Genomic DNA, 24,623 nt, shown 5'->3' on the forward strand with positions numbered 1-24,623 from the left:
AGCCTCCCAAGTGCAGGGATTAAAGGCGTGCGCCACCATGCCTGGCTCCTCAGAACTCTTGTTGTATTACCAAGTCTTAGAAATTTGCAGTTCATGAATTGGCCTTGTCTGATTGGTGAGGGTTAAAATGGCCACAGATGCCGGGTGGTGGTGGCTCATGCCATTAATCCCAGCAGGCAGAGGCAGGCAGTATGTTTTTGAGTTCGAGGCCTGTCTGGTCTACAGACTGAATTCCAGGACAGCCAAGACTACACAGAGAAACCCTGTCCTCGGAAAAACAAAAACTAAACAAAAAGTGGCCACAGGCTAGTGCTTAATTAAGTCACTTCAGTATGCCCCAGTTACAATATCAAAACTTTTGGGGGCATAGCAGGCTTTCCGTTAAGTGTTGAAAGCCTATTAAACAATATCAGTGCTCTGCAGGGACTAAGATGTTTTGAGCAGTGAAGTCCCTCTGCTGGCCACACATTATCCCTGAGGTGTGGTGTGCGATGGGGAAGCCATTTTCATTTGGGGTGTTATAAGACAGGAAGGAACTTTCTGATTTAGGTGGTCTGGCTCTAGCTAGTTGCCTAAAAGCCTAAAAGGGTTTTATTTTAAAAAAATAAATAAAAAGACAAAATGTGGAGAGAGAAAAGTTAGCCTTTCTGAGTTCAGCATTTATTTGCATAAATCTTATATTGGGGCGTTTGTTATTTCAAGACCCAGTTTCTATCCCTAGCCCCTCAAGCCCAGCATCGCTGGATGACCCTATCCAGGCTGTGGCATCTCCTCTCCTCCGGAGCCTTGCAGCCAAACTATGAGGGGGCCATTTAATCCCTCGGAACCTAGGACCTAGCGGCTGCGGGGCCTGTGGTGGCCCCGCCTTCCAGACATCCTCACTCACGATTGGCTCCGAGCATCGAGGCCCCGCCCCCGCTATGGCCGCCGGTGGCTACCGGGCTGGGGCCCCTGGCGTGCTGGTCTGAGCGGGCCCGGCTGCTGGGCCGCCGGCTCCGGCGCATGGGCCGCCTCCGAGGCGGGTCCGCGTGCGCTCGGGCCATGGCGCGCCTGGGCGCGGTGCGCTCGCACTACTGCGCGCTGCTGCTGGCCGCGGCGCTGGCGGTGTGCGCCTTCTATTACCTGGGCTCGGGCCGGGAGACCTTCTCCAGCGCCACCAAGAGGCTAAAGGAGGCCCGAGCCGGGGCCGCCGCGCCCACGCCGCCGCCCGCGCTCGAGCTGGCCCGGGGCTCCGCGGCGCCGGCCTCGGGCGCCAAGGCCAAGAGCCTGGAGGGCGGCGTGGTGGTCCCGGTGGACTACCACCTGCTGATGATGTTCACCAAGGCGGAGCACAACGCGGCGCTGCAGGCCAAGGCCCGAGTGGCGCTGCGCTCGCTGCTGCGCCTCGCCAAGTTCGAGGCGCACGAGGTGCTTAACCTGCACTTCGTGAGCGAGGAGGCCAGCCGCGAGGTGGCCAAGGCCCTGCTGCGGGAACTCCTGCCGCCCGCCGCCGGCTTCAAGTGCAAGGTGAGCGGTTGGGTGGCCCCTGTTGGCGGCTCCAGTGAGCGCTGTCCGATTCCTGTGTCTGAAGCCTGTTTTAATTTCCACCGCCCTGCCCTGCACGTGCATGCATGCCCAGCATGCTGGAGATCTGGTCTGGGGGCGTGTCCTAGCGTCAGACTGGCAGAAGTGGATCTGCAGTGTTAACTAGTCCCTCTCCCGCTGCATTTCAGCACTGCTTCCTGGAGAATCAGCCTGGCTCATTTTGCTATCTTCGAGAGTTCGTAGGAAATGCCTTCACACTCTACTCCTAATATTCTTTGACTTCTGAGAATGGGATTGTTCATTTTTGAAGGCACCAATAGTCTGCTGGGTAGGGTCTTGGCCGATGCCTCTAGAAGTGTCGGGGTTGGACTGGAATTTCTCAGGGGTATTCACGGTATTGCAGTCATCTTTGCTCTCGGTGGTGGAAACCATCTTACGTCCTCCCTGTGTCCTTTCCCCTCTTGCCCTTAAAGAGGTACACTAGTTAGATAAGCCGCAGGTTCCGCCTCGAGAGGAAGAGCAAGTGCTAAGAGATAGAGATGTGACCTGACCAGCCTGCCTCCTTTCCTCTTCTGATTTCTCACCTGCTTCCGCTTGTCCGGGACTGGGTTCTTGACCTTGTGTGCTTGTTACCCTCACCAACTTACTTGGCCTGTGTTGATCCAGTGGTTGTACAGAGGGGGGCCCAGAGTCTGCTTAGTGGGTAAGAGGGGTAGGTGGTCTTAAAGGACAGAACGTGATGCTGGTGGAAGGACAGTGAGGCAGAGAGGAGCGTTACCTGTGACTGTGCCTCGCTTGGTGACAAGTGGGAGCTGCTGCCGGGACCATGCTGGCTTCAGGGGACCAAGGCAGTTTCCTGTGGACTGCAGAGTCAGGTCCCAGTTGCTTGATGAGCCTGGTTTTCTTCCTCCTTGACGCTCTTTCTTATACGTGTGGCTGTGTCCTCTTTTTCTTTCTTTTTGTTTTTTGTTTTGTTTTGGTCTTGTTATCCAGACCCGACTAGTCTTGAATTCAGTCTTCCTGCCTTTGTCTCCTGAGCGCTGGGTTACAGGTGTGCATAGCCCTGCTGGTCGCCTTATAGCCTAACTATATTTGTTATTTTATCATCATCATCATTATTATTTATTATTTAAACAAAAACCTGGGAACTCACTGTGTAGCTCAGGCTGGCCAGCACTTCTGAGTGCTCCATTATTTGTGTGTCACCACACCTGGCGTCCTAACTGTATAGAATATGTCCTTACATAAGCCATCTTCTCTGCCCAGAACGTCACTTGCTTTGCCCTTCAGGAACCTTACAAGCCCAGCCCTCCATAGCTTTCCATTCCTGCTTCCCCTCTTAGCGCCGAAGGTGTGTTTTCTTCACAAGACAGATGAGTCCATCAGGACAGCTGCTATGGTCAGGAAAGGGTACCTGAGCTGGAATTTCATCCTGCAGGAGGCCGAGGAGCGTCTGGCTGGAGGAGCCCTGGGTTCCCGCTTTGGCCAGGGGTTTTGTTGCCGAGCCCATCCCGGTTCACATAGCTGCAATCTTCAGAGGTAACTCAGCCTGTCCCTGTCTGATGCCCAGGATTCTAATGCTGGAGAAACTACTGTGCCAGGGAGAAGGCCATAGGGCCAGCCTAGGCAGATTGGATTTCACTGGGCCATCTTGAAGACCAACATGGTTATGGCCTCCTGCTGGGGCGGGGCAGCAGCTTGGGCCTCCTCTACACTCCCACATCTGTTTCCTCCCGTCATCCTCAGCACTCCTGACGTCACACACGTCCTGCCTTCCAGCCTGTGCACCTAAGCTGATGGCGTTCCCAGGGTTAGGGTACTTTCTCCATCCCAGGTGTCGTCCTTCTTGCAGTGCTGTCAGCTCCTTGGGGGAGTGCAGGGACCCACAACTGAAGAGTCTGCCATTGCGTTTTTTCTCCCGTTAGTATTTTCCTGCCGTTGCGCTTTTGTCATGTCATGTCCCCTGCCATGTTCTTGGCTTCAAGATCAGGCTTCTGTCTTGGACTATGTGTTTCCTGCTCCATGGGGTCCGTTTCTGGCAGCTGCAAGCCAGCACACAAAGCTTGAAGGCAGTTGAAAGTGACCCGTGGAACTGTCACCTTTCCTGTTGAGGTGCAAGGGCTAGCGGTTTTAACTCAGCAGTTCTCAACCTGGGGGTCATGACCCTTTGGGGGTTGAAGGACCTTTCACAGGGGTTGCCTAAGACCATCAGAAAACAGGTGTTTACGTTATGACTTGTTGTAGAATATTAGATCCCTCGTGAACCAGGAGATTGTGGACTGTAAAACCTTGTTTCTTGTTTGGTGTGGTTCAGCCCTAACATACACCTTTAATCAAGAACTTTTTGTACACAGGATTTAATAAAGTTAACTCTAGGTGAAGAGGCGGAGCAAGAAACCAGCTGACAGGGAGTAAAGAGTAGGAGGGACTTTGAGTTGAAGGGTATTTAAGACAGCGTGGACGAGGAGGGGCTTTTTGAGCTTTGGGCCTGCAAACTCTTTGGCTTTTAGTCTTCTGGCTTTTTCCTCCTGGACTGTCAGGTGTGCTAGCAAGCTTTTGGCCTTTGGGTTTTGCATTTTTTCCCCTGAGCCATGAGCTGAGTAGGAAGGTCAGCTGGGTGCTTTCTTTGCCTCTCTGAGCTAGCAGGTTTTCACCCCGGCATCTGGCTCCTGAGTCTTTATTGATAAAATCGAATGATCAGAGACTTTCTTCTCGCAGTATAACAACAGCGATCCGTACGGTTCATTATAGTAGCATGCTTGTAGTTGTGAAGTGCCAATGAGAATAATTTTATGGCCAGGGGTTACCACAACATAAGGAACATATTAAAGGGCCGCAGCAGGGAAAGGTTTATCGATCTTGGGGTCACATCGCTCCCATTGCTTATGAGTTCATGCTTTGTGAATCTGTTTCTGTGATAAAAAGTGACACCCCCCCCCCCAAAAAAAGGCTTGCCTCACTGACTGTGACTTAATTCTGCCTGGGCTTTGGAGCTCCCTACACCACAGGCCGTTCACCTATGCCTTCAGTCTACCTAGGAGTAATGCTTCAGCTCTGTCCTTCAAGTGCTATGATGCCGAGCCACACCCCTAGCCCCAGCAACCCTTATCTGTCTGTGTCCCTAGCCTCTGATGTCATGCTCTTTGTATGTGAGCATCTTTTATACAGAGAATTATTTCTCTCAGCATTGATTAAGAAGCAGGAAATCAGAACTTCTCAGATAGGTCAGATTAACTGGAAGGATCTTCAGACACAGGTGGAGAAACTCTCCAAGGCCACTGGGGAGGGAGTGGCTGGCCTTAAGGTGGCCTGAGGTGGTAGAGCATCCAGACTATTGTTTCTCTCCATAAAACATCACCTCTCTCCCAGGCATGGTGGCGCAAGCCCTTAATCCCAGCACTCAGGAAGCAGAGGCAGGCGGATCTCTGTGAGTTCAAGGCCAGCCTGGTCTACAAAGGGAGTCCAGGACAGCTAGGACTACAAGAGAAACCCTGTCTCAAAAAACCCAAACCAAAACAAAAAAATCACCTCTCTCTTGGAGGAGGAGGTTCAGAAAACAGTTTGCCTTAGGGAATATTGTGTTGGAACAAGAAGGAGAAGGGAATTGGCTCCTTGACACCAAGCCTTTGAGACAGCCAGCGGCTTGTCCCAGGGAGGATCTGGGACTCCATATCCACAAGGTCTGCAGCAAGGCTGTAGTGATCTGGCATAGGACGTTTGTCCACACTCAAAGATGCCTTCCTAAGCTACCTTCAAGTTAAACACCAAAAATAGAGCACACATTAGTAACCTTGGGCTCTGTTTGGTCACTTAACCAGAAAAACTTCATTTAGACTATTACAGAGAAAATTTCAAAATTAGTTAGCTTGCTGCATTCTGACTGTGGAAGTGCTTGTAACAAATGTCTGAACCTGCTGTGTCCCAGGTACCAATGTAGGAGCTTTTTGGGCAGTCCGTCTTCTTACTCCTCAGAATCACGTGCTCACTGAAAACGCAGAGTCCTGGGTCCTGCCCCAGCCCCTGGTCCAGACTCTCCTGGTGATGCCTCCAGTGGTTATTTAGACTGAGAGGTGCAGGCATTCCTGGGTCGAGCCCAATGCTCTCCTCACCTCTCAGAGCCAGCTCAGGCTCTCTGGCCTCTGCTGCCCGCCCTGGGGAGCAACATGTCGGGCATAGCACAGGCATTCTCTACCTGTTGACTGAGCCTTTCTTCCTCTGCCAACTTGAGGAGGGGTGGTGTTGTCACCTTGCTGCTTGTACCATATGGTTCCATTTAAGTCTCCCATGTCTCCCGGCACATCCAGCCCCCTGCAGCCCTGGCAGCCGGCCTTGCTTTCCTCCTCCGGCTTAGCACTTTAAAGCTTGACAAGGGTGCCCCTTTCTGCAGGTCCACTTCTGTCCCTCTGTCGAGTGGAGTCATTCTTGTAGAACTTTAGTCAACACCCCCGATTCCCACCTCTGTGTAGTTTGTTCTGCAGTCCATGATGGCCTAGAACTCACGGTCCTGCTTGTTGCGACTGTAAGTGTGCACCCTCGCGCCTAGCTGAGGTTTGGCTCTTCATCAGCTTTCCTTGCTGCGTCAGATTCAGCAGGTGAACCAGGGAAGTCTGGCAGGGAGCTGGCCTGAACACGTTGGGCTGGTTTCTCATTTAACTAGTGTGGAGGGAGGCATTTCTGGCTGCCATGAGAGCCCCATGCAGCCGCGAGGTTCTTTCTAGATCACTCGCATCCTCCCAGGGCGAGTGTTAGGACTCCGCTTCAGTTCACCTGCTCCATCCCCACCCCCCTGCCGCCTTCTCCTTCCTCTCTGCCCCCTCTACTCCCTCTCTGTCCCTCTCTCTACCCCCCCACTCTTACCCCTCTTCCTCTCTCTTCTTCTCACTCTTCCTGTCTCTGTCTCTGTCACTCTCTGGGGTACCCCTTCCCCCTTCCCTCCTCCCCCCATGCTCATTTAATAAACCTCATATAACATAATATCTGGTACCTTGAATGTCTCATAATCTTATTCTCATATCTAAAAGCGAGTCCTTCTTTTTGCACTCCAGGATGGCTGTTGAAGCTTGAACCCGCAAATCTGTGTTGCTTTACATTCAGCCTGGTGTTTCTGTGGCTTTATAACCTCCTCTGCCAGCGCTCAGAAGCAGCCTCACCCCTGCAGAGTCACTATGGGCCCCTCTGGTGGCACTGCTCCCTGTAGCAGTCTCCCGTTGTCACCATTTCTGTTCTGAACCCCTCTTCTAAAGCATTCCCCATCTTCCCCATCCCCTGGGAATATCTTTTGTCTATCCATCCATCCAGCAATGTTGAATGCTTACCCTGGATAAACATGGCCCTGGATCCCCATGAACTACAGGAACAGAACAGCGCTCCGGAACCCACACTCTGGAGTCTTGGAAGTATGCGTGGGGAGGACTGTAAACAAATGAGCAAGTAAGAGAGGGGGTTTCGTGGAGAAAAACAAAGCAGGACTGGGAGCCTGGGCCTGCACAGGTGTCCATGGTGGGGGCTGGGCAGGTGGCCAGGGAAGGCTTACTGGTGAGATTTAGGAGCAGAGACTGAGGGAAGGGGAGAGGGGGTTCCCTGGGGGAGCAGCTTCTTCAGCGAGGACTGGGAACAGGTGCTGAGGTGCTAGGGTGCCTGGATGTGTGAGAGCAACTGAGCCATGCACTTGTTTGCAGCCTTTCTCTCCCTGCCAGAACATCCCTAGAAGGCAGAGAAGACCTTCTTCATCTGTCAGGTTTGGGGAACCCACAAATGACACCTCCATTCTTGAGTCAGAAATGACCATACCTCTTAGCCTGCAACAAAAGCAGGACAGCCGCTAACCTCCCCGAATGGATGGGCAGGCGGAGGGAGGCAGGGCCAGGGCAAGCTGCCTCCCAGCCATCCGTGAGCTAAGTGTCTCCTCTCATCTGCAGTAGGAGTTGGTGGGCATGATGGGGAAAAGGGGTGTGAAGGGGGCACTGGAGGCTTGTGGCGACATCTGCATAAACAGCAGAGCTACAGTGATCCTGGAGCTTTCTTCTCTGACACGTGTATGGCCTCAGCTCAGTTCCTGGCGTATTCTAGCCTCCTGCTGAGCAGACCAAATCCACCACATCCGGAAGGGATTGCAGTGATCTCTGTTCAGGGCTCAGCCAGGCTTCAACAGGTGTGAAGTGACCAGGGCGGCCTGTGGGTGTGGTGCGGGCTCCAGCAGAGCTCAGTGACTCTGGCTGAGGGACAGAGCACTTGCCTAGGTAAGGTCCCAGCTTCAGTCCCCAGCACGGAAAACAAGCAAAACCCCCTCAAATATGAGTGGCTTGAACACAGCTCCTGTTTGGGGGTTGGAGAAGCCTGCGTTGATGACCCTGAAGTTGGCAGTCGCATTGACGAAGCTAATGGCAGACAGGTGACAGTGGAGCTGCAGCTGCTTCTTCTGTGTCGTAGCAGCAGGCGCCTGACACCTGAGTGACCCCTCGACTGTAATGACAGTCTGGGGAACAAGTTGTCAGAGAAGTGCTCTGAGAAGAACAGGCATTTCTGCACCTTTCTCAGGTGATTAGTGGGGACACTCTTAATTTGTAACACGCTTGTGGAAGTACTCAGAATATATGTGTGCTGAGGTGCTAATCTTCTGGTAGATTTTATAGCCATGGAGCTGTAGGGAGTAATTTCGTATAGTGTTGCATTGTGTGTAATGACTAACATCGATTGCCAACTTGGGGTTTAGAATCACCATGGAAACACTTACAGGGTGTGTCTATGAGAGCATTTCTGGGAAGGTTTAGCTGAGCCTGTGGGTTCCACCCTGAATGTGGTCGCGCCTTCTCATGAGCTGAGCAGCAGCAGCCATCCCTCTCTGCTTCCAGCTTCCAGTTGTGATGACCAGATGTCTCACACACCTTCCTTCATGCCTCTCCGCCATGACAGCCTGGACTCCCAAGCTGGAAGCCGGAACAAACCCTTCCACCCTTCCTTAGGTTGGTTTTGCCAAGCATTTGTGATAGCAGCACAGAAAACAATGCCAAGTGCAGTAAACCCTAGACGAGGTTCAGGTTGTGCCGAAATCCTAATGCAAAGCTCATACAGAGGTTCCTCTCAACCTCCCAACTATTATCTGGTAAGCCGTCTTGTGAAAGGAGAAAACACACACACACACACACACACACACACACACACACACACACACACACCTGCATATCCAGCCAAGCACAGGCTCTTAAAACCTCAAAGCTCACCTCTAGTGACAAATTTTCTCCAGCAGGGCTATACCTATTCCAGCAAGGCCTCTATATATGGATTTGGTGATAGGGCTGGGGTGGGGTAGTGGAGTTGTGGTGGTGGTGGCTTTCACTTAGCATAACATTCTTTCTTTTTTTTTTTCACTCTTTTATAACTTTTTATTCATTCGTTGTGAGTTTCCCATCATGCATTCCAACCTCACTCATCCCCCATGCCTCCTTATCCTCCCTCCACCCCTGCAATTCTCCCCCAAAGAAAAAACAACAACAACAACAATCTTGCCGTGGAAACTGCAGTATGTCACGCAGTACACCCTTTCACCCAAACAGCTCGCAAATGTTTGTTGCAGTGAGTCACTGGTCTGGTTCCAGGCCTCTGGCTTCCGCTACACTATCAATACTGGCTCCTCACTGGGACTCCCCTTGGATATCCTGTTGTTGCCCTGTGTCATGGAGATCCTGCAGCTTTGGATCTTGAGGACCGGCCCCTTCACATGCTCTAACAGTTCATAGATGGGGTAGATGTTAGAGTGGGCCATCTCAGCCCTGGATCTGAGCCTGGGTGGTAGCTGAGTTGGTCATCCTGACCCCATGCTCACACCACCTGGGCCAGCTCTCCAGCACTGACCAGATGAGGGATAGGGCCAGTTCTCCTGCCCTCAGGCCTTTAGTAACTACTGTGCTGATGAGGCAAGGTGCAGGACTTGCTCTCCTGAGTGCTACAGCTGGTGAGGGTCAGGGCCAGTCACCCATGCCCCTGCCACCAGTGCCAGCTCTACTGTGCTGCCCAGGTGAGGGGTGGTGCCATCTCTTCACAGCCCTCAGACATCAACATAGCACCAGGCAGCAGCTCAGTCCACGGATGTTTGCATGGACTTTGGCAGTAACATGGGCCACAGGCATTCATTCAGACCCCCGCTGCCCAGGGCCACTGGCAGCAGCAGGCTACTTACATCAAGCTGTTCCTCACAGTTCCACCTCTCTTCATTGTGCACACACTGTTCTGCTTCTCTTTCTCTTCCATCTCTCCACCACTTATTTGCTCATCCTAGTGGTGCCTGGGGCCTCTGGGTGTCTTCCGAGTGCCCTGGATGACAAGGACGAGCATAGCATCTTAAGTTCCACACTGTAACACACCAGTACTTTGTCGCTTTTTGTATTTAGATAATATCCCATGGTATGAATAGTCTACATTTCGCGGTCATCAGATGATAAAATTTGTTTGCTTCCCGCTTTGGGGCTGTTATGAATAAGCCTGCTGTGAACATTTGCTTGTAAGTTTGGTGGTAGACATGCCTTTAGCTGTCTTGCATATAACCTAGGCATAGAAGAATGGCAGGCTGTCAAGCTGCCGGGTTGTTTTCGACATAGCGCTCCTGTGTGCTGCAGGCAGGGTGCTGGTCTAGCTCTGTACTCTCCTGCACATGCTTGTGGTGTGGGTCTCAGTCTTTTGGTGGGTTAGATTTGATTCTGCTTTGCATTTTCCTAGTGACTTGTTATGAGGTGATCAAGTGCTGGTAGCTGTGTAGATGCGTTACACACTCAATATGCTAGTTTTCCCACTGTGGCAAAATACCTGAGGCAGGAAGGAGAGGAAGGTTTCGGTTCATACGTCCAGGGGTCTCTCCCCATGGTTTTTGGCCTTATTGCTCTGGGCCTATGACGAGGCAGGACTTTGTGCTGTGGAGGTGTGGTGCTTCAACTTCAGGTAGTTGAGGGAGTGCCTGGGAGGGAGAGGAGGAGGGAAGAAGAAGAAGAGACAGACAGAGGGAGGAGGCCTCTCAAGGGCACATCCCCGGGGACCTACTTCTCCCAGCTAGGCCCCACCCCCTAGTTTCCCATACATACTAGTAGTTCCATCGATTTATGGGTTATCCTGATGTTAGGTCTGAGCCCTAACGCTCCCCTGAAGCCATGCCACCTTTCACAGGGGGCGCATACCAGATAGTTACAGTACGATTCCTAACAGCAGCAAAATTTCAGTTGTGAAGTAGGAATGAAATAATTCTATGGGGGGCGGGGCTCACCACAGCATGAAGAAGTGTGTTAAAGGGTCACAGCGTTAGGAAGGTTGAGAACCGCTGTCCTAGAGTCTCCATTCGAGCATACAGTTTCTTGTGTGACAGGTGGACTGCTAGCCCAGGGTAGATAAGGGGTCTACCCTATCTACTTCTCAGGGGCTGCTTGCGGCCAAACCTGTACTTACACATTGTGGGTGTATATAAAACCAGCGCCACTCGCCAACATCTGCCCTCATCTGGAGCAGTGGCTGTCCCCGTTGACTCAGCTGCAGAGGCTTCTGAGAATCTGGACGGCTGAGGAACGTGGGGAAACACTGCACTACAGGATCCTTCGTGAGCAGGGCGACCAGACAGTCTCTTCTTCTCCTTTAGACCTTTGAGCCCAGAGGATAGGGGCCGGCTGTGAGATGCCCACAGGCAGCCTTCTTGTTGTCCTGATGCAAAGTACTTAGCCAGCCTCTTTTTTTGATTTAATTAATTTATTCAGATTACATCTCAGTTGTTATCCCATCCCTTGTATCCTCCCATTCCTCCCTCCCTCCTGCTTTCACCCTATTCCCCTCCCCTATGTCACTGACCGAGGGGGACCTCTTCCCCTACTATATGATCATAGGCTGTCAAGTCTCATCTTGGTAGCCTGTCTATCCTTTCTCTGACTGTCACCAGGCCTCCCCACCAAGGGGAAGTGTTAACCAGCCTCTTTAAAAACACAATTTAAAAACTTATTTCAGCCACAACACCTTTAACCTATTATAAAACTACAACTTTTGGAAAGAAGCATGCCTGCTTTTTGCTCCAATTGGAACTATAAATACACCCAGAACACCCTGCTTTGATGGTTCGTTCACCAGATTGATTATTATGACATTTTAAATCTCAGCTTCACTCACAGTCTCTGGGCATGGATAAAATGTAGGCAGATTCTTTTCTAGAGGGACCGTGAGTGGCCTAAAGGTAAGGCATAGAGCCTCTCACTCAGGAGTGGGGCCTCGTCCCTGTCTGAAGGGACTGAGATAGAGCAAAGGGCCACACCCCAGGGACCTCATATGCCCCTGCTCCAGTCCCTACCACCTCCCTATGATGCCATTCGATTATGAAGCCATCAAAAGGCTAATCCAGTGTGCAGGGCACCTGAGATGTGATCACTCCCTGAAAGTCCTGCCTCGGAACGCTGCCTTGGTGATTGTGCACTCAATAGTCGACATTTCATATCCAACCCATAACAACTCAAATGCGCTCTACAAACGCAGCAACCTCCCAGCTACTTTCACTCTCCTCTCCCTACCTTTAGAGCAGCGTTAGAAACCCGTATAACTTGAAGAACGTGGTTGCAGGACCTGGCAGTCCTGCTTTTGGCTTCCCCGTATCAGACTTGTGGGGAGGGAAGGCCCCTGGCCTCCTAGAGACCTTATCTACCCTGGCGGGCATTCCAGCTGTTCTGTGCCTAGGCCGGTGTATGCCTCCCCAGTGTATGTTGGGGAGCTGTATGCCTTGGGTGGCCCACGACTTTGTCTTCTGCTTCGAGATGTGTACCGGAAGACCTCTGTCTGACTTCGGAGTCTACAGTTTCTTAGGAAAACTGTCATCTAGGCTTGTGTGAAGGAGCCCAGGCATACCCACAGCTTTTGGAAAGCCTGGGCAGTGGAGGGCCACTTCCTCGTGTTGGCCGCTGGAGGGCGCTGCGGCACCATATTGGTGTGCCCCTGGCCAGGCCTTTGGGTCTTCAGTGAGTGCTGGCTTTCACCAGCCCTGCTCCTGGGATTTTAGAAAGATAGGCTAAAGAAAGGGTGCTCCATGGCTAATTTGGGGTTCTTTTCCTTCCTGTTCATTGTAAACCGGGTTGATGAGACTGATTGAATGTAGTTAATGGGCCTCTAGGGAAGCTGGGTCTGGCGCTCTGGAAGAGGGAGTACAGATAGGGAGGAAGGCCGGGCTTTCCTTGCTTAGGGCTCTGGGCGTAGCCGGTGCTGCCCAGCTGGCCTGTCAGTGTTTCCGGGCATGCACTTTTCTTATCACCTGCGACTGGGTCCAGCTTCAGACCTGTCTGTGGAGACAGGTGCTGGATCTGCCTGCAGCCCTGGCAGATCTAGTGGCTTGGCTGAGGAGCTGTCAGTGTGTTGGGATCACCGCCTCTCGGATCCATTCCAATCCTCCTAACCAGTGAGGGAAGGAGGACTCTTGCTGTCCTGCACGCTGGAGGCTCCTCCCCTTACCCACAGGGCTCCTGCACCCACACTCTGCCTGGACACTACGGAACTAAGCTGGCCACCCCAGCTGCTTTCCCTGTAGCCTGTCTGTTCAGAACTCCGTCGGCGAGGAGTAGCAGGCCTTCATCTTCTCCCTCAGGTCTCCCCCAGGCTGCAAAGCCCTAACCTAGAGGGCCCACCACAGAAGTAGCCCTACCTGTTTTGAATAGCTGAGCCAGGCCATGTTAGCTGGCGCCATGCTTGCTGTTAACTTAATGTTCTCCAAATTAAAGCGATTTGTTTCATTTGTTGGGGGTGATTACTGTTACAAAGTCCCAATTAAGCAATCCTCGCCAGTGTAATGAAGTGCCAACGAGTCCGGCTTCTGCTACCCTGCCCAGGGAGGCCTCAGGCTGGGAGAAGAGGTATCCTCACCTGTCTCCTCCCTGTCTTCTTGGTCTTCTCGGGGCCTGGAGCTGAGGACCAGTTTCTCACATGTGCTCACTACCCTTCCTGCCTCTAACAGTCTATCCTGGGTCCTCCAGGGAAGTGCCCCAGGGCAGTAATGTGTGGCTTGAAGCCTGGGACCTAGGTTCAAGTCCAGCCTGTGACATTTGGGGGTAACTCCACCATTGACTCCCTGCCCCTCAGGGCCTTCCAAGGTGTCCATGGGAGAAAGCTGGGCGAGCCCAGGGCCTTCCTGGCTCTCAGTAGATGGATGATAAGTTGATGGCTGCTACTTCCGGTTCCTGAGTAAGTATGTGGAGAGCACAGCCTCTCTCAGCATGTCAGAAGGCATGTCCACTTGGAGGGCTGTGCAGCGAGCGTTTGCCCAGGTTTACTTCAAGGACCGCTGGCATTCTTTGTGCCCTTCACAGTTCCTAGCTACAGTGTTCCTTCCTGCTCTGCTTCTACCCCAGCCCGGAACACTGCTTGCTTGTCCTGGAGCAGGACCTGGTGCTTTACTGGATGCTCCGCTGTGGCCATGCCTTCTCCTGTAAGCACTGATCAGGCCTCTGACGAGATCAGAGGAGGGCCAGGCACAGACATGTGTCCTTGCTGCCGGAAGGAAGACGCTCGCCTCTTCAGCTGTTCCTGTGGTATCTGTGAATGCTGATTAGCTTCCAGGAGGCCCCATCCATCTCTTTCATAGGGAACCAGCATAGTGATAGGCTCTGTCTGGTTTACCTCTTCTCAGGGTCTTCTGGGCTATTCTCTTGTGCTAGTTGCACATTCCACTTATCCAGTTAGGTATAAGCTGTCAGTGCTATCAGGAAGCCTGGCACTCCCCTTATATACCCACACACTTGCAGGCATACTCACAGTCCCAACGCCTGCCCAGCTGTGGTGGCTTTAGACTTCACACACTGTGGCTCTTTCAGTACAGGATGCTTGAGACAAGGTGCCAGATTGTCATGGCAGTCTGGTGTGTACATGCCTCTGTATGCGTGCCTGTGTGTGTGTTGCTGGGGTGAGTTCTGTAAGACCTGCCCGAATCATCAGCTTCCTGGGGTCCTGGCCAGGATACAGTTCTAGAAGGGATTCACTGGTCAGTCAGTACACAGGACACCTGCACAGGACCAGGCATAGTGCTAATTTGGCGTCCCAGGCCACCTCTTGTCTGAGGACTAGAAGGCAAAGCAGGGGATTCCTGCAGAGCCTGAGGCTTCCTGTGAGGATGCAGAGACTGCCTGATGGAGCAAGGGCCTTTGAGGGTGCCATTCATGGGAAATTGGCAGCAAGGGACATGTTTGTCTTGGAGAAAAGGGGACTGAGGTAGCTGGGATGGTAGGCCCCTGGCTCCTGCCTGGCAGAGGGGAGCAGGCAGGGGTAGGGCAGCCAGGGTTGGCCAATCATCCACCAGGAGGGTGCCAGAACAGGGAGAGACCACTGCAGAGACTGCCCGAGGGTGCTTGGCTTGCTTGCAGGTCACCTGCCCAGCTTCTGCAGTCACCTCACCCCCCTGTTGCATGGCCTGGCCTTCTCCGGGAATCTCCATCCTTTTGCTCTCTGTAGTCCGATACTCCCCAAGATCTGCTTTTTAATTGTGTTACTACTGTGGGGTCCTGCACACCTCTGACACCCCATATCCATCAGCCCATTCCCCGCCCCCAGTGTGCTGAATCTGGCCTCTTCCAGCTGCTAGAGTGCAGGGCTGGGTCTTCTGTCTCCACGGCGTGTTAAGACAGTCCTGCTGCAGCCTGAGACTCAGTGCACGTGGAATGGGCTTCAGGCAGGTAGGTGGGCAGTGAGGGCCAGCAGGGCCTGGGCTACAGGGAATGCGGGAGGAGCGCTGCAGGAGGTGAGGGGACCGCCGGGTGGTGCAGCTCAGCTGTCCTGTGAGCACGATTCCTAGGCATGTGGGATCATGCTAATCAGAAAATTGACACCAGCTCTCCAACAGAGGCTGCCACACCTGACACCAGCCAGCATGGCCACTGTGTTTAGAGACTTTTTCTAGGTTTTTGGACCCTGCTGCCCCCCTCCTTCCACAGTGTCATTATGAAAAAATCCTGATGCTGTTGGGACTCTGATTGTTTCTCTTACTATAGGGAGCTAGGGAGGCTTCTGATCTGCACAGAGCTCCCGCTGGCATGCCCCTGCCTTCAGCCCCTGCCCTTGTGCCCAGACAGTGGTGGAAAGAGTCTGTCCGGGATGCTTAACCTGAGTTCAGGACTCTCTCCTGGCTTTCCGTTGTCTGAGCTTTAGTTTCTCAGCTGTAAGGGAAGCACATCACAGTAACAAACTTACACATAGCCAGTCTATAAAGAGGAGTTTGCTTGTTTGTACTGGAGCTGAACCTAGGGCCTCGTGTGTACTGGGCAAGGGCTCTACCATCAAGCCATTCTCAGCCCTCCAAGGATCATCTTAGATAATAGGTTTAACCTTTCAGTTCACAACCAACAAAACCAGTTTTTATAGGTCTCAGGTGGGGTGTCAGATGGTGGCAGCAGGGAACACACAGTGTAGAGCCCAGTTCACTTGGTTGGGGATTGAAAGAAAGGAAGAGGAAAGGACAGGGATCCCAGTGTTCCATTTAAGGGCGCACCTCCAATTCCTTAAGCACTCCCACTGTGGCCCAGGAGATGCTCATTTGGTAGAATGTTTGCAGGACAAGCATGAAGACTGATCCCACATGCTCAGGACCCACATTAAAACCAAGGTGTGGCGACCCTTGTCTTTAACCCTAGAGCTGGGGAGGCAGAGGCAGGAGTATCCCTCCGGCTTGCCAGCCAGGCTGCCTGAGCTGAAGAGCTTCAGGTGCAGGTCTGGCCCCCGCTACCTGTACACTCTCACACACATAGAACTGAGACTGGGTGGGAGGTCTGTCATTTTTCCCATGGTGCCACAGGCTGACCAGGAAGTTCTCTATATGGGCCTCTGGGAGTCCTTCATGCGGATGGTGGCAGAAGGGTGGGGACTTCCCAGCCCTGGGGCACTTGTGCAGCTCTCTTACTGGTGGGTCTAAAGTGGGCACCAGGGCCAGATGGAAGCCCTTATGGGTAGAAGAAGTGTTGCTTTCTCTCTGCCCCCTGTGCAGCCTCGTGTAGGAGTGGCATGGATTTGATGAACGACTCTGGCCTTGGCACAGGTGGGCGCGGTTCAGCATCTGGCTGTCCCGCCTCCCTCCAGGAGGCCATACGTAGTTATTTTCCTTCTATGAATGACTTCCTCAGCTGCACAAGGGACACAGTGATCAAGTGGATGAGTGTGTGAAAAGGACCTCCCGTGTCCAGCACCCAGTAGGTGTTTGGTGGAGCCCATAGGTAAGAATGCCCTGTCTGCTGAGAGGTCTCTCAGGTCCCTGTCCTGTTCTGGGGTTGCTGTGCTTCTCTCTGGCGTGCCGTCACATGGTCTTGCTCTCCAGGTTGCCACTTGCTTATCCTCGTCAGCTGAGATCTTGTAGCAGGGACCACGCCTAAGCCTGGCTATGCGAGTTGCCTGCCTGGATGCTCAGGCTGGTGTCATGTGCATAGGAAGGCCGGGAGTAGTGTCACACCCTGCGGTCTCCAGGTTTATCCGTGGAGCTTGAAGGTATGGGCTATCGCTCCAGAGCAGCTGAGAAGACTGCAGGGAGGCGAGGCACGGGTTATTTCAGGAGATGACTCCTTGTAAGATATACTTGACACATGGCAGTGTGCAGAGGGCTATGCTCCTAGTCATTGATGGGGCTGGTCACTGCTGCCATGTGGGTAGCCTGTGGGTGTGCTCATTGGGAGCTCATGTAAGGAGTCCTCTGGGTAACACACCACACCATCGAGCCTGGGCACTGTCCACCTCTGGCCTATCTCTGATGGTACTTCCTGGGTAGGGCCTGTCCTTGGAATCTTGGAGAACACCATTTTCCTCCACCTGGCACAACTGAAAACTCAACCTGGCATGGGCCTTTGGACCCGAGCAAAGTACAAATAAGCAAATGGTAAGTAAAGTTTGGTGAACAATCATTGCTAATGACCTAAAGCTTTTGGAAGTTGGTTCTGTCTCCTTTTTGGTCCACCAAGCTCACAGAGAATCTCAGCTTTGACTAGGAGCACCAGCAACACAAACAGTTCATTCTCAGGGCTCTCGCAGAGTGGGAAGATGACTTATGGCAAATACAAAACAAAATGGTTTCCTTTGTCGAAGTTGGAAGCTCTGCCTTGAGTGTTGGGAATGAAATCTGACCTCGCTGTCTAACCTGGTTTCTTCAGCTATTGGCTTCTCATCCTGTTGTGTGACACGTGCAACATCTGGACTTGATTTACAAAACTCTGGAGGGATTTGTTATAGCCTGGAAATATGAGAAAACAGCTCACTGGCCCATGAGAATGTTATGCTCCAAGGACCTGGCCCCAGACCCCAGTGTGAGAGAGGGTTGGGGGGGAATGCATGAGAAGGTGCACGGGGGGGGGGGGGGGGCGGCAGTGGGCCTGAGCGCCTTCCTGACCTGACGCTCCAGAGGGTGTGAGGCTAAAAGTCATGTTCTCACAAGCCGTCTTCACTTTCCCGTGTCCCCCTTCAGCCTTTGTCACTTGCTGGTGTAACTTTGGTGTGCTGGAATTTAATCTCTGCTTGTTTCACTTACGGAACCTGTGTGTTGTGGTGTAGGGCCACGGTGTTTCTGATCTTGTCCAATTTCATGCTTATGGTTCATGGAGGATGTTGTCACCTTGATTTTATAAACTGTTCTTTGAGTTTCTGACATTTTGAGGCAGTGTCTCAGGATGTGTGAGGCTCTGAATAGGACTGCCTCCTGTAGGCCCAATACATGTAGGCACTTGCAGCATTGTTTGATCATTTGCTCGTCACTGAGGTTGGAAGCCCCAGCCAGGCAGAACCCAGCTGTGACGTGGGGAAAACAAGGCTCTCGAATGTGTTCCCAGATGCTGAGGACAGTCCTGCTGTAGGTGCTAACATTTGTTGCATTTGATTCAGAGTCTTTTTTTTTTTTTCCGGAAGTAAAATACAGCTATAGCTGAATCTCAATCTTGTGTCTTCCAGCCCACTCCTTGAGAGTATTCCTTGTCCCAGATGGAAAAGAAATTGGGCGTCATTATGTATAGTTTGTTTATTTTTCTTTCATTTTTATTTCACTACATATGTTATGTATGTGTGATGTGTGCTCATCAGTTTTTTGTCAATTGACACAAGCTAGAGTTAGCTGGGAAGAAGGAGTTTCAGTTGAGATAATGCCTCTTATCTGGTTGGCCTGTAAGAGAGTCAGTGGGACCATTTTCTTCACTAACATAGATGTGGAAGGGCCTGGCCCATTGTGGGTGGTGCCACTCCTGGGCAGGTTGTTCTGGGATGTATAAGAAGGGCAGCTGAGCCAGCCAAGGAAAGCAAGTTGCTCAACAGTGATGCTGCATGGTCAATGCTTCGGGTCCTGCCTCCGGGTTCCTGACTTGAGCTCCTGCCTCTGGGTCCCTGACTTGAGTTCCTGCCTCTGGGTCCCTGACTTGAGTTCCTGCCTCTGGGTCCCTGACTTGAGTTCCTGCCTCTGGGTCCCTGACTTGAGTTCCTGCCTCCGGGTCCCTGACTTGAGCTCCTGCCTCCAGGTCCCTGACTTGAGCTCCTGCCTCCAGGTCCCTGACTTGAGCTCCTGCCTCCGGGTCCCTGACTTGAGTTCCTGCCTCCGGGTCCCTGACTTGAGTTCCTGCCTCTGGGTTCCTGACTTGAGTTCCTGCCTCCGGGTTCCTGACTTGAGTTCCTGCCTCCGGGTTCCTGACTTGAGTTCCTGCCTCCGGGTTCCTGACTTGAGCTCCTGCCTCTGGGTCCCTGACTTGAGTTCCTGCCTCTGGGTCCCTGACTTGAGTTCCTGCCTCTGGGTCCCTGACTTGAGTTCCTGCCTCTGGGTCCCTGACTTGAGTTCCTGCCTCCGGGTCCCTGACTTGAGTTCCTGCCTCCGGGTTTCTGACTTGAGTTCCTGCCTCCGGGTTCCTGACTTGAGTTCCTGCCTCCGGGTTCCTGACTTGAGTTCCTGCCTCCGGGTTCCTGACTTGAGTTCCTGCCTCCGGGTCCCTGACTTGAGCTCCTGCCTCTGGGTCCCTGACTTGAGTTCCTGCCTCTGGGTCCCTGACTTGAGTTCCTGCCTCTGGGTCCCTGACTTGAGTTCCTGCCTCTGGGTCCCTGACTTGAGTTCCTGCCTCCGGGTCCCTGACTTGAGCTCCTGCCTCCGGGTCCCTGACTTGAGCTCCTGTCTCTGGGTCCCTGACTTGAGCTCCTGCCTCTGGGTCCCTGACTTGAGCTCCTGCCCTTGCTCCTTTGATAAAGGGCTGTGATGTGGCAGTGAAATCATCCCTTTACATCCCAAGTGGCTTTTGGTCGTGGTATTTATCACTGGGATATACAGTAAACTAGGACATTATATTTTGTGTTGTTAATCAGTTGTAGAAATGTTCTTAAATTCCATTTTTAAAAAGACATTTATTTTATGTATATGAGTGCTCTATTTGTATGTATACCTACAGGCCATAAAAGGGCATCAGATCCCAGTATAGATGGTTGTGAGTCACCATTTGGTTGCCAGGAATTGAACTCAATACCTCTGGAGGAGTAGACAGTGTTAACTGCTGAGCCATCCCTCCAGCCCTTTAAATGTCGTTTTGATACTTTTGTTTTTCTTCAACATGATGGTGTTGAAATTCACTGCTGCGGTGGATATATGTAGGTCTCCTTGGTCATTTCAATGGCTGTATAGGGTTACATTGTGGCCAGATCTCATTTTACCCATTTCCTTCTGGAAGGTAGCCTGCGGCCAAGCCTTACTTCAGCCACTGTAGGAGGCAGCTGTTCATGATGGCTGGCAGGCTTTGGATAGAAATTTTGGAGAATTTTCTCCTTTTCAGTGTCTGGGAAGGCAGTAAGAGGAGCACCCACTCTTATCGGCAGTAGTCTTTTACTGGGGCCTATCTGTTCACTTCCCAGAGGTGGAAGAGAAGGTCCTGGGCCTGACTTTGGCTCCTCCTGTGCCTTGCCTTGCAACCTGTACCTCTGCCCACCTCCCTGGGCCCAGCTTCCTGTCTGAATCTGGAGGGTTGAGTTGGTGATGCTACATTGAGAGTCTCCCCTTTAAGGTGGTGTTAGATTGCATGCCTCCCCTTCAAGATGCTAGTGAAGTTAAGCAGTCTGACCCCATGATCTGAAGAAATCAGGCTACGCCCCTGTGCTGTCAACTTCACACAAGCTGGAAATAGGGAATGACAGTTGAGGAATTGCCTCCATCCGACTGGGCAAATTTGTGGGACATATTTTGATCAATGACTGATGTAGGAGAGCCCAGCCCGCTGTGGGAGTTACCATCCCTGGGCAGGTGGTCCTGAGTTATTTAAGAAGGCAAGCTGAGGAAGCCATGAGGAGCAGGGAGCCAATAAGCAGCCCCCACCCCCACCCCACCCCGCCCCGCCAGCTTTCCCTCTGGCACAGGAAGCTGTTTGTGCTGTGCCTTCATAGCTGTTCACTGATGGCCTAACCCAGTTGCTCGCTCCGCTGTGCTCCTTGTCACGGGCTGTGTAGACTGACTAATACATGATGTGGAGCTTCTGGTCACCCCAGAAACAATATAAAAGTCAGGTATTTCCTTTGTTTGGAGAATTTCTTGGACAAATCCTCTTCAGGTCTCCCTGTGCCATCCTGTCTAACACGACTGTCACATGACTGCTGTCCCTCTTAATGAAGGTCCCTTTAGGCCTCAAAGGGAAAGTCTTTTCTTTTTCCTTTAAGGCCTCATCTTATTTTCTCTGATGTAATGGACTGCCTTTTTCTTTTTCTTTTTAAAAATACTTTCTCATCTCAAGGCCTGATGGTGGCTTCCCCGGTCACAAGGGCCTCTCTCCTAGTGCAGCTCATTTCTTAAGGGTAACATTATGCCAAATCCCTCCTGAAGTAACCACTGACTCTTTTCCCCCCTAACAAATGGCTGGTGAGACATGCCATTACATTTAGCCCCAGGCTGCTAGGAATGGCCTTCAGAGGCTAACTGCTGTGGGGGACCCGGCTGCCCATGTCCTAAGCCATGAGGCACCTGTGCTCAGCTAAGTGGGCCCCTTTCCTGTAGCTTGAGAGATGTGCTCAGAGTCCACTAGGTGAATTTGTAACGATAGAGGGGAGCCTGGGACTGCGGCCGGCCCTTGACGAGGGAATGCCCTTTTCCTTGATCACTGTGCAAGCACATCCTAAAAGTTAACAGCCAGTATTTGCTGTGGGCTCTGTGTGCCAGGTGCTGTCAAGGAGCTTGAGGTTCTCAGTGAAGGGAAGAGGTCGATAGGCAGAAAAAGTGTCCTGTCCTGGTGGAGCATAAACTCTGTGCGGAAGCAAAAGCCGTCCACACTCTGGTCTGAGAGAAGCAAAGCGGGGGGTCCGCGGGGCTGGGGTTTATCTGTCCTACAGAAAGCAGGTGAATGGGCTACAGTGAGCAGCAGGTCAGGAAGTGATGGGGAGGTTGGGAGAGGAGCCTCCCTGAGAGGTGCTGGTGGGTGGAGCGGAGGATCCGACCTCATACTTAGGTGCAGGGCAGCGCCGCCCCCAGCCAGCAGCCTGTACCTGCTCCTCACATGAAATGCTTTCTGGACCACTTTGCCACCTTGGTCATTGGCTCTGCGTGCTCCAGCATTTGCCAGTCGCCTTCCTGCAGGGTGGTTTGTAGAGCTGAGTTTGTCTTTGTGTGGCTCCCCGAAGAGAGCCTCAGCTGCTACTTCCTTTTCAAGGAGAGGAGCCCCTGTACTAGAAACATGTGGGGTGCTTTAGAGTGAATACCCGCAGCCTTATCTTAGATCCTGATTCTGACTCTTTGGGGGTGAGCACACTGTAGTGGATATAAACATGTTTTTGTTTTGATCCCAAGTGTGGGATAGGGAACCAGACTTGTGAGAGAACAGGTGATGTTTATCCACTAGAAGATGAGCCACCTCGTGCGGGGCTTGGGTTTTGCCAGCTGAGACACAGTGTAGACTCTGAGAGGAGAGATATGTATGAGCCCAAAACAGGAAGAGGGGCTTTTTGGGTCTTGGTATTGTTTGGCTGTTCATCGCTCCACTTTGAGACGCTCCTAGAGTGAGCGCTCCAGAGAATGCTTCAGGGCTCCGGGTTCCAGCAGCAAGTTTGGTTGAATTGCTGGTCTGCTGAAATCCAGCCGACTACGCCAGGGAAATCGCTCCCAGGAACTGTGTCTAAAAGGTCCACTTCTCCTGTTCCCATTACCCTCTTCTCTCTCCTAGCCAGGGCAGGTGGGTTGGAAGGGAGGTATAAGCATTAAAGAACCCCAAATAAAGTAGGTTTGGAAAAGGTTGAAGCCTACAGCACACACAATTTATAAGCTAGCCAAGCTCTGTTGAGAGAGCCTGTGCCTACCGAAGCTGAGGACTCCCGGGCAGCAGTCGAGCCTGGCTTGTTGGAGACATGTGTCCCCTCGTGGTGCTTTTGCCTTCAGTCACCTATCCTCCCTGAGATCCATCTGGCTTGGGTTGTTGTTTCTGTCAAAGGGGGAAAAAGTTTCTGAATATGTGGATGAGGGAAAAACCTAAGTGGTGATAAAAGCTACAGAGTTGGGAGAGAACCTTACAGGAATACCTGAAAATGTCTGATGGTGCAGACAGGTGTGCTGTGCTGACTGGACCCAGGGGGGACCAGGAGCAGGGCCCTCACTTTTGAGCTGGGAGGTAAGCGGGTCGTGAGAACGGCTCTTTGAGATGCCTTTAGCACTCAGCTGAGTAGGCCCTGATGCCTCTCTGCTGCTTGCACCTCTGTCAGGCCGAGTTACGTTCACGAAGGACATCTTGCAGAAGTGGGAAAAGTCACACGGTGTGTGTGTGTGTGTGTGTGTGTGTGTGTGTGTGTGTGTGCAGGTACAAGTGCACACACGTTCACAGCATGCTGCATTTCTTTTCTCATATGATCTCCTCACTTTTGCCTTTTCTTTTGAAACCAAGGGGCCTTTGTTCTCAAAGCTGAAGTTGTTGGAGAGGACAGCACATAGCCACACATGACAGATGGAGTTTGGGGGACTCACTGGGGATTAAAAACCAAGAGTAATCTCTCGCCCTCTCCACCTGGTACCCCCTGGTCCAGGGAGGACTCCACTTACAGAAGCACCCCCTGATACAACCTGTAAGAACCAGGCACAGTTGCTCTGAAGCAGCTCCCAGGCTGGACACTAGATTTACCAGGTCACATCCTGACCAGTAGGCTAAGGGTAAAAATCCGTCCATGTTTCCGAAGGTCCAGAATAAGTCCCGTGCACTGGAAACGTCTGTTTTTCAGTAGGTCCCGGGGCAAGGGGATTCCTGGACTAGAAAAGAGCTGCCATTTTCTTGGGTCCTCCTGGGAGCAGGCCCCGAATGGCCGCCGCTGTGTTTGGGCTGTCAGCTTGTCTGTCCTCCCTGGACTCTTGAGTTCTGCCCATTCCTTTGCTCATTCTGCCCTACAATTTCAGCAACATCTCAGCGTTCGCTGTGCTCACCGTGCTCCATGGGCCTTGCTGCTAGACAAGGCCCTACCTTCACTGTCCCTTCCAGCCGGGCCAGGACAGATTGTGTGCATGTGGTGTGTGGTATGTGGTGAATCTGTGTTATTGTGGTGGGGGCTCTTAGCTACATGTTGTGGTGAGAGACAACATCTTAGCATCATATGCCTTGATACCTAAATGGAAAGATCTAGAGGAGACAGCCAATGCAAAGGCTCTGAGGTATGCAGGTGCTTGTCATGTGTGTAGGCCTGAGAGTTTGTTAGCACATTTTTCCTTTCCTGCATAGAAATAAGCTATCACATTCGTTGTGTAGATCGATGAGATTTGTCTTTTTCTTCAGAAAGCCATTTTCCTCCAGCTCTTGTTGGAATTGATTACTGAGCTCTCATAGATCAGTGATGTATTTGTAGAGATGGCTAGCCACGGGTGGAGGGTATTGAGTGGGTACCAGCCTGTGTTGGGGCTCACCCACTCCCCACCTACAACCCCCAGAGCAGGCCATCCTGTTGTGCTTATTCTTCCATTTGTCCTGAAGAATGTTTCTGGGCCAGACGGATAATGGAGGACCTTCCCGTCCTAGAGTCGTAGAATGCTGCCATCCCCCCTACCCAAGCACAGTGGACATTACCGTCTTCACCAGAAGCAGCTGTGACTACTTGCAAGCGACCCTCAAGGTCCAGGGGTAGGGAGGGTGACCAGATGAGGTCCAGCTGTTGCTGGTGCCCAT

General features: G+C 52.2%; 1 protein-coding gene across 1 annotated transcript in view; it reads left to right on the forward strand.

Annotated features, from left to right (window-relative positions):
- The first annotated feature begins 913 nt into the window (after positions 1-913).
- XXYLT1 (xyloside xylosyltransferase 1) overlaps positions 914-24,623 on the forward strand; it is a 145,030-nt gene continuing 121,320 nt past the window's right edge. Inside the window, exon 1 of the mRNA XM_084800916.1 lies at positions 914-1,506. Within this exon, the coding sequence (XP_084657042.1) occupies positions 1,003-1,506 (504 nt within the window). The 5' untranslated portion in view covers positions 914-1,002. The remainder of the gene's footprint in view (positions 1,507-24,623) is intronic.

Source organism: Acomys minous (assembly GCF_964271855.1).
Source record: "Acomys minous genome assembly, chromosome: 11".
Lineage (NCBI taxonomy): Eukaryota > Metazoa > Chordata > Mammalia > Rodentia > Muridae > Acomys > Acomys minous.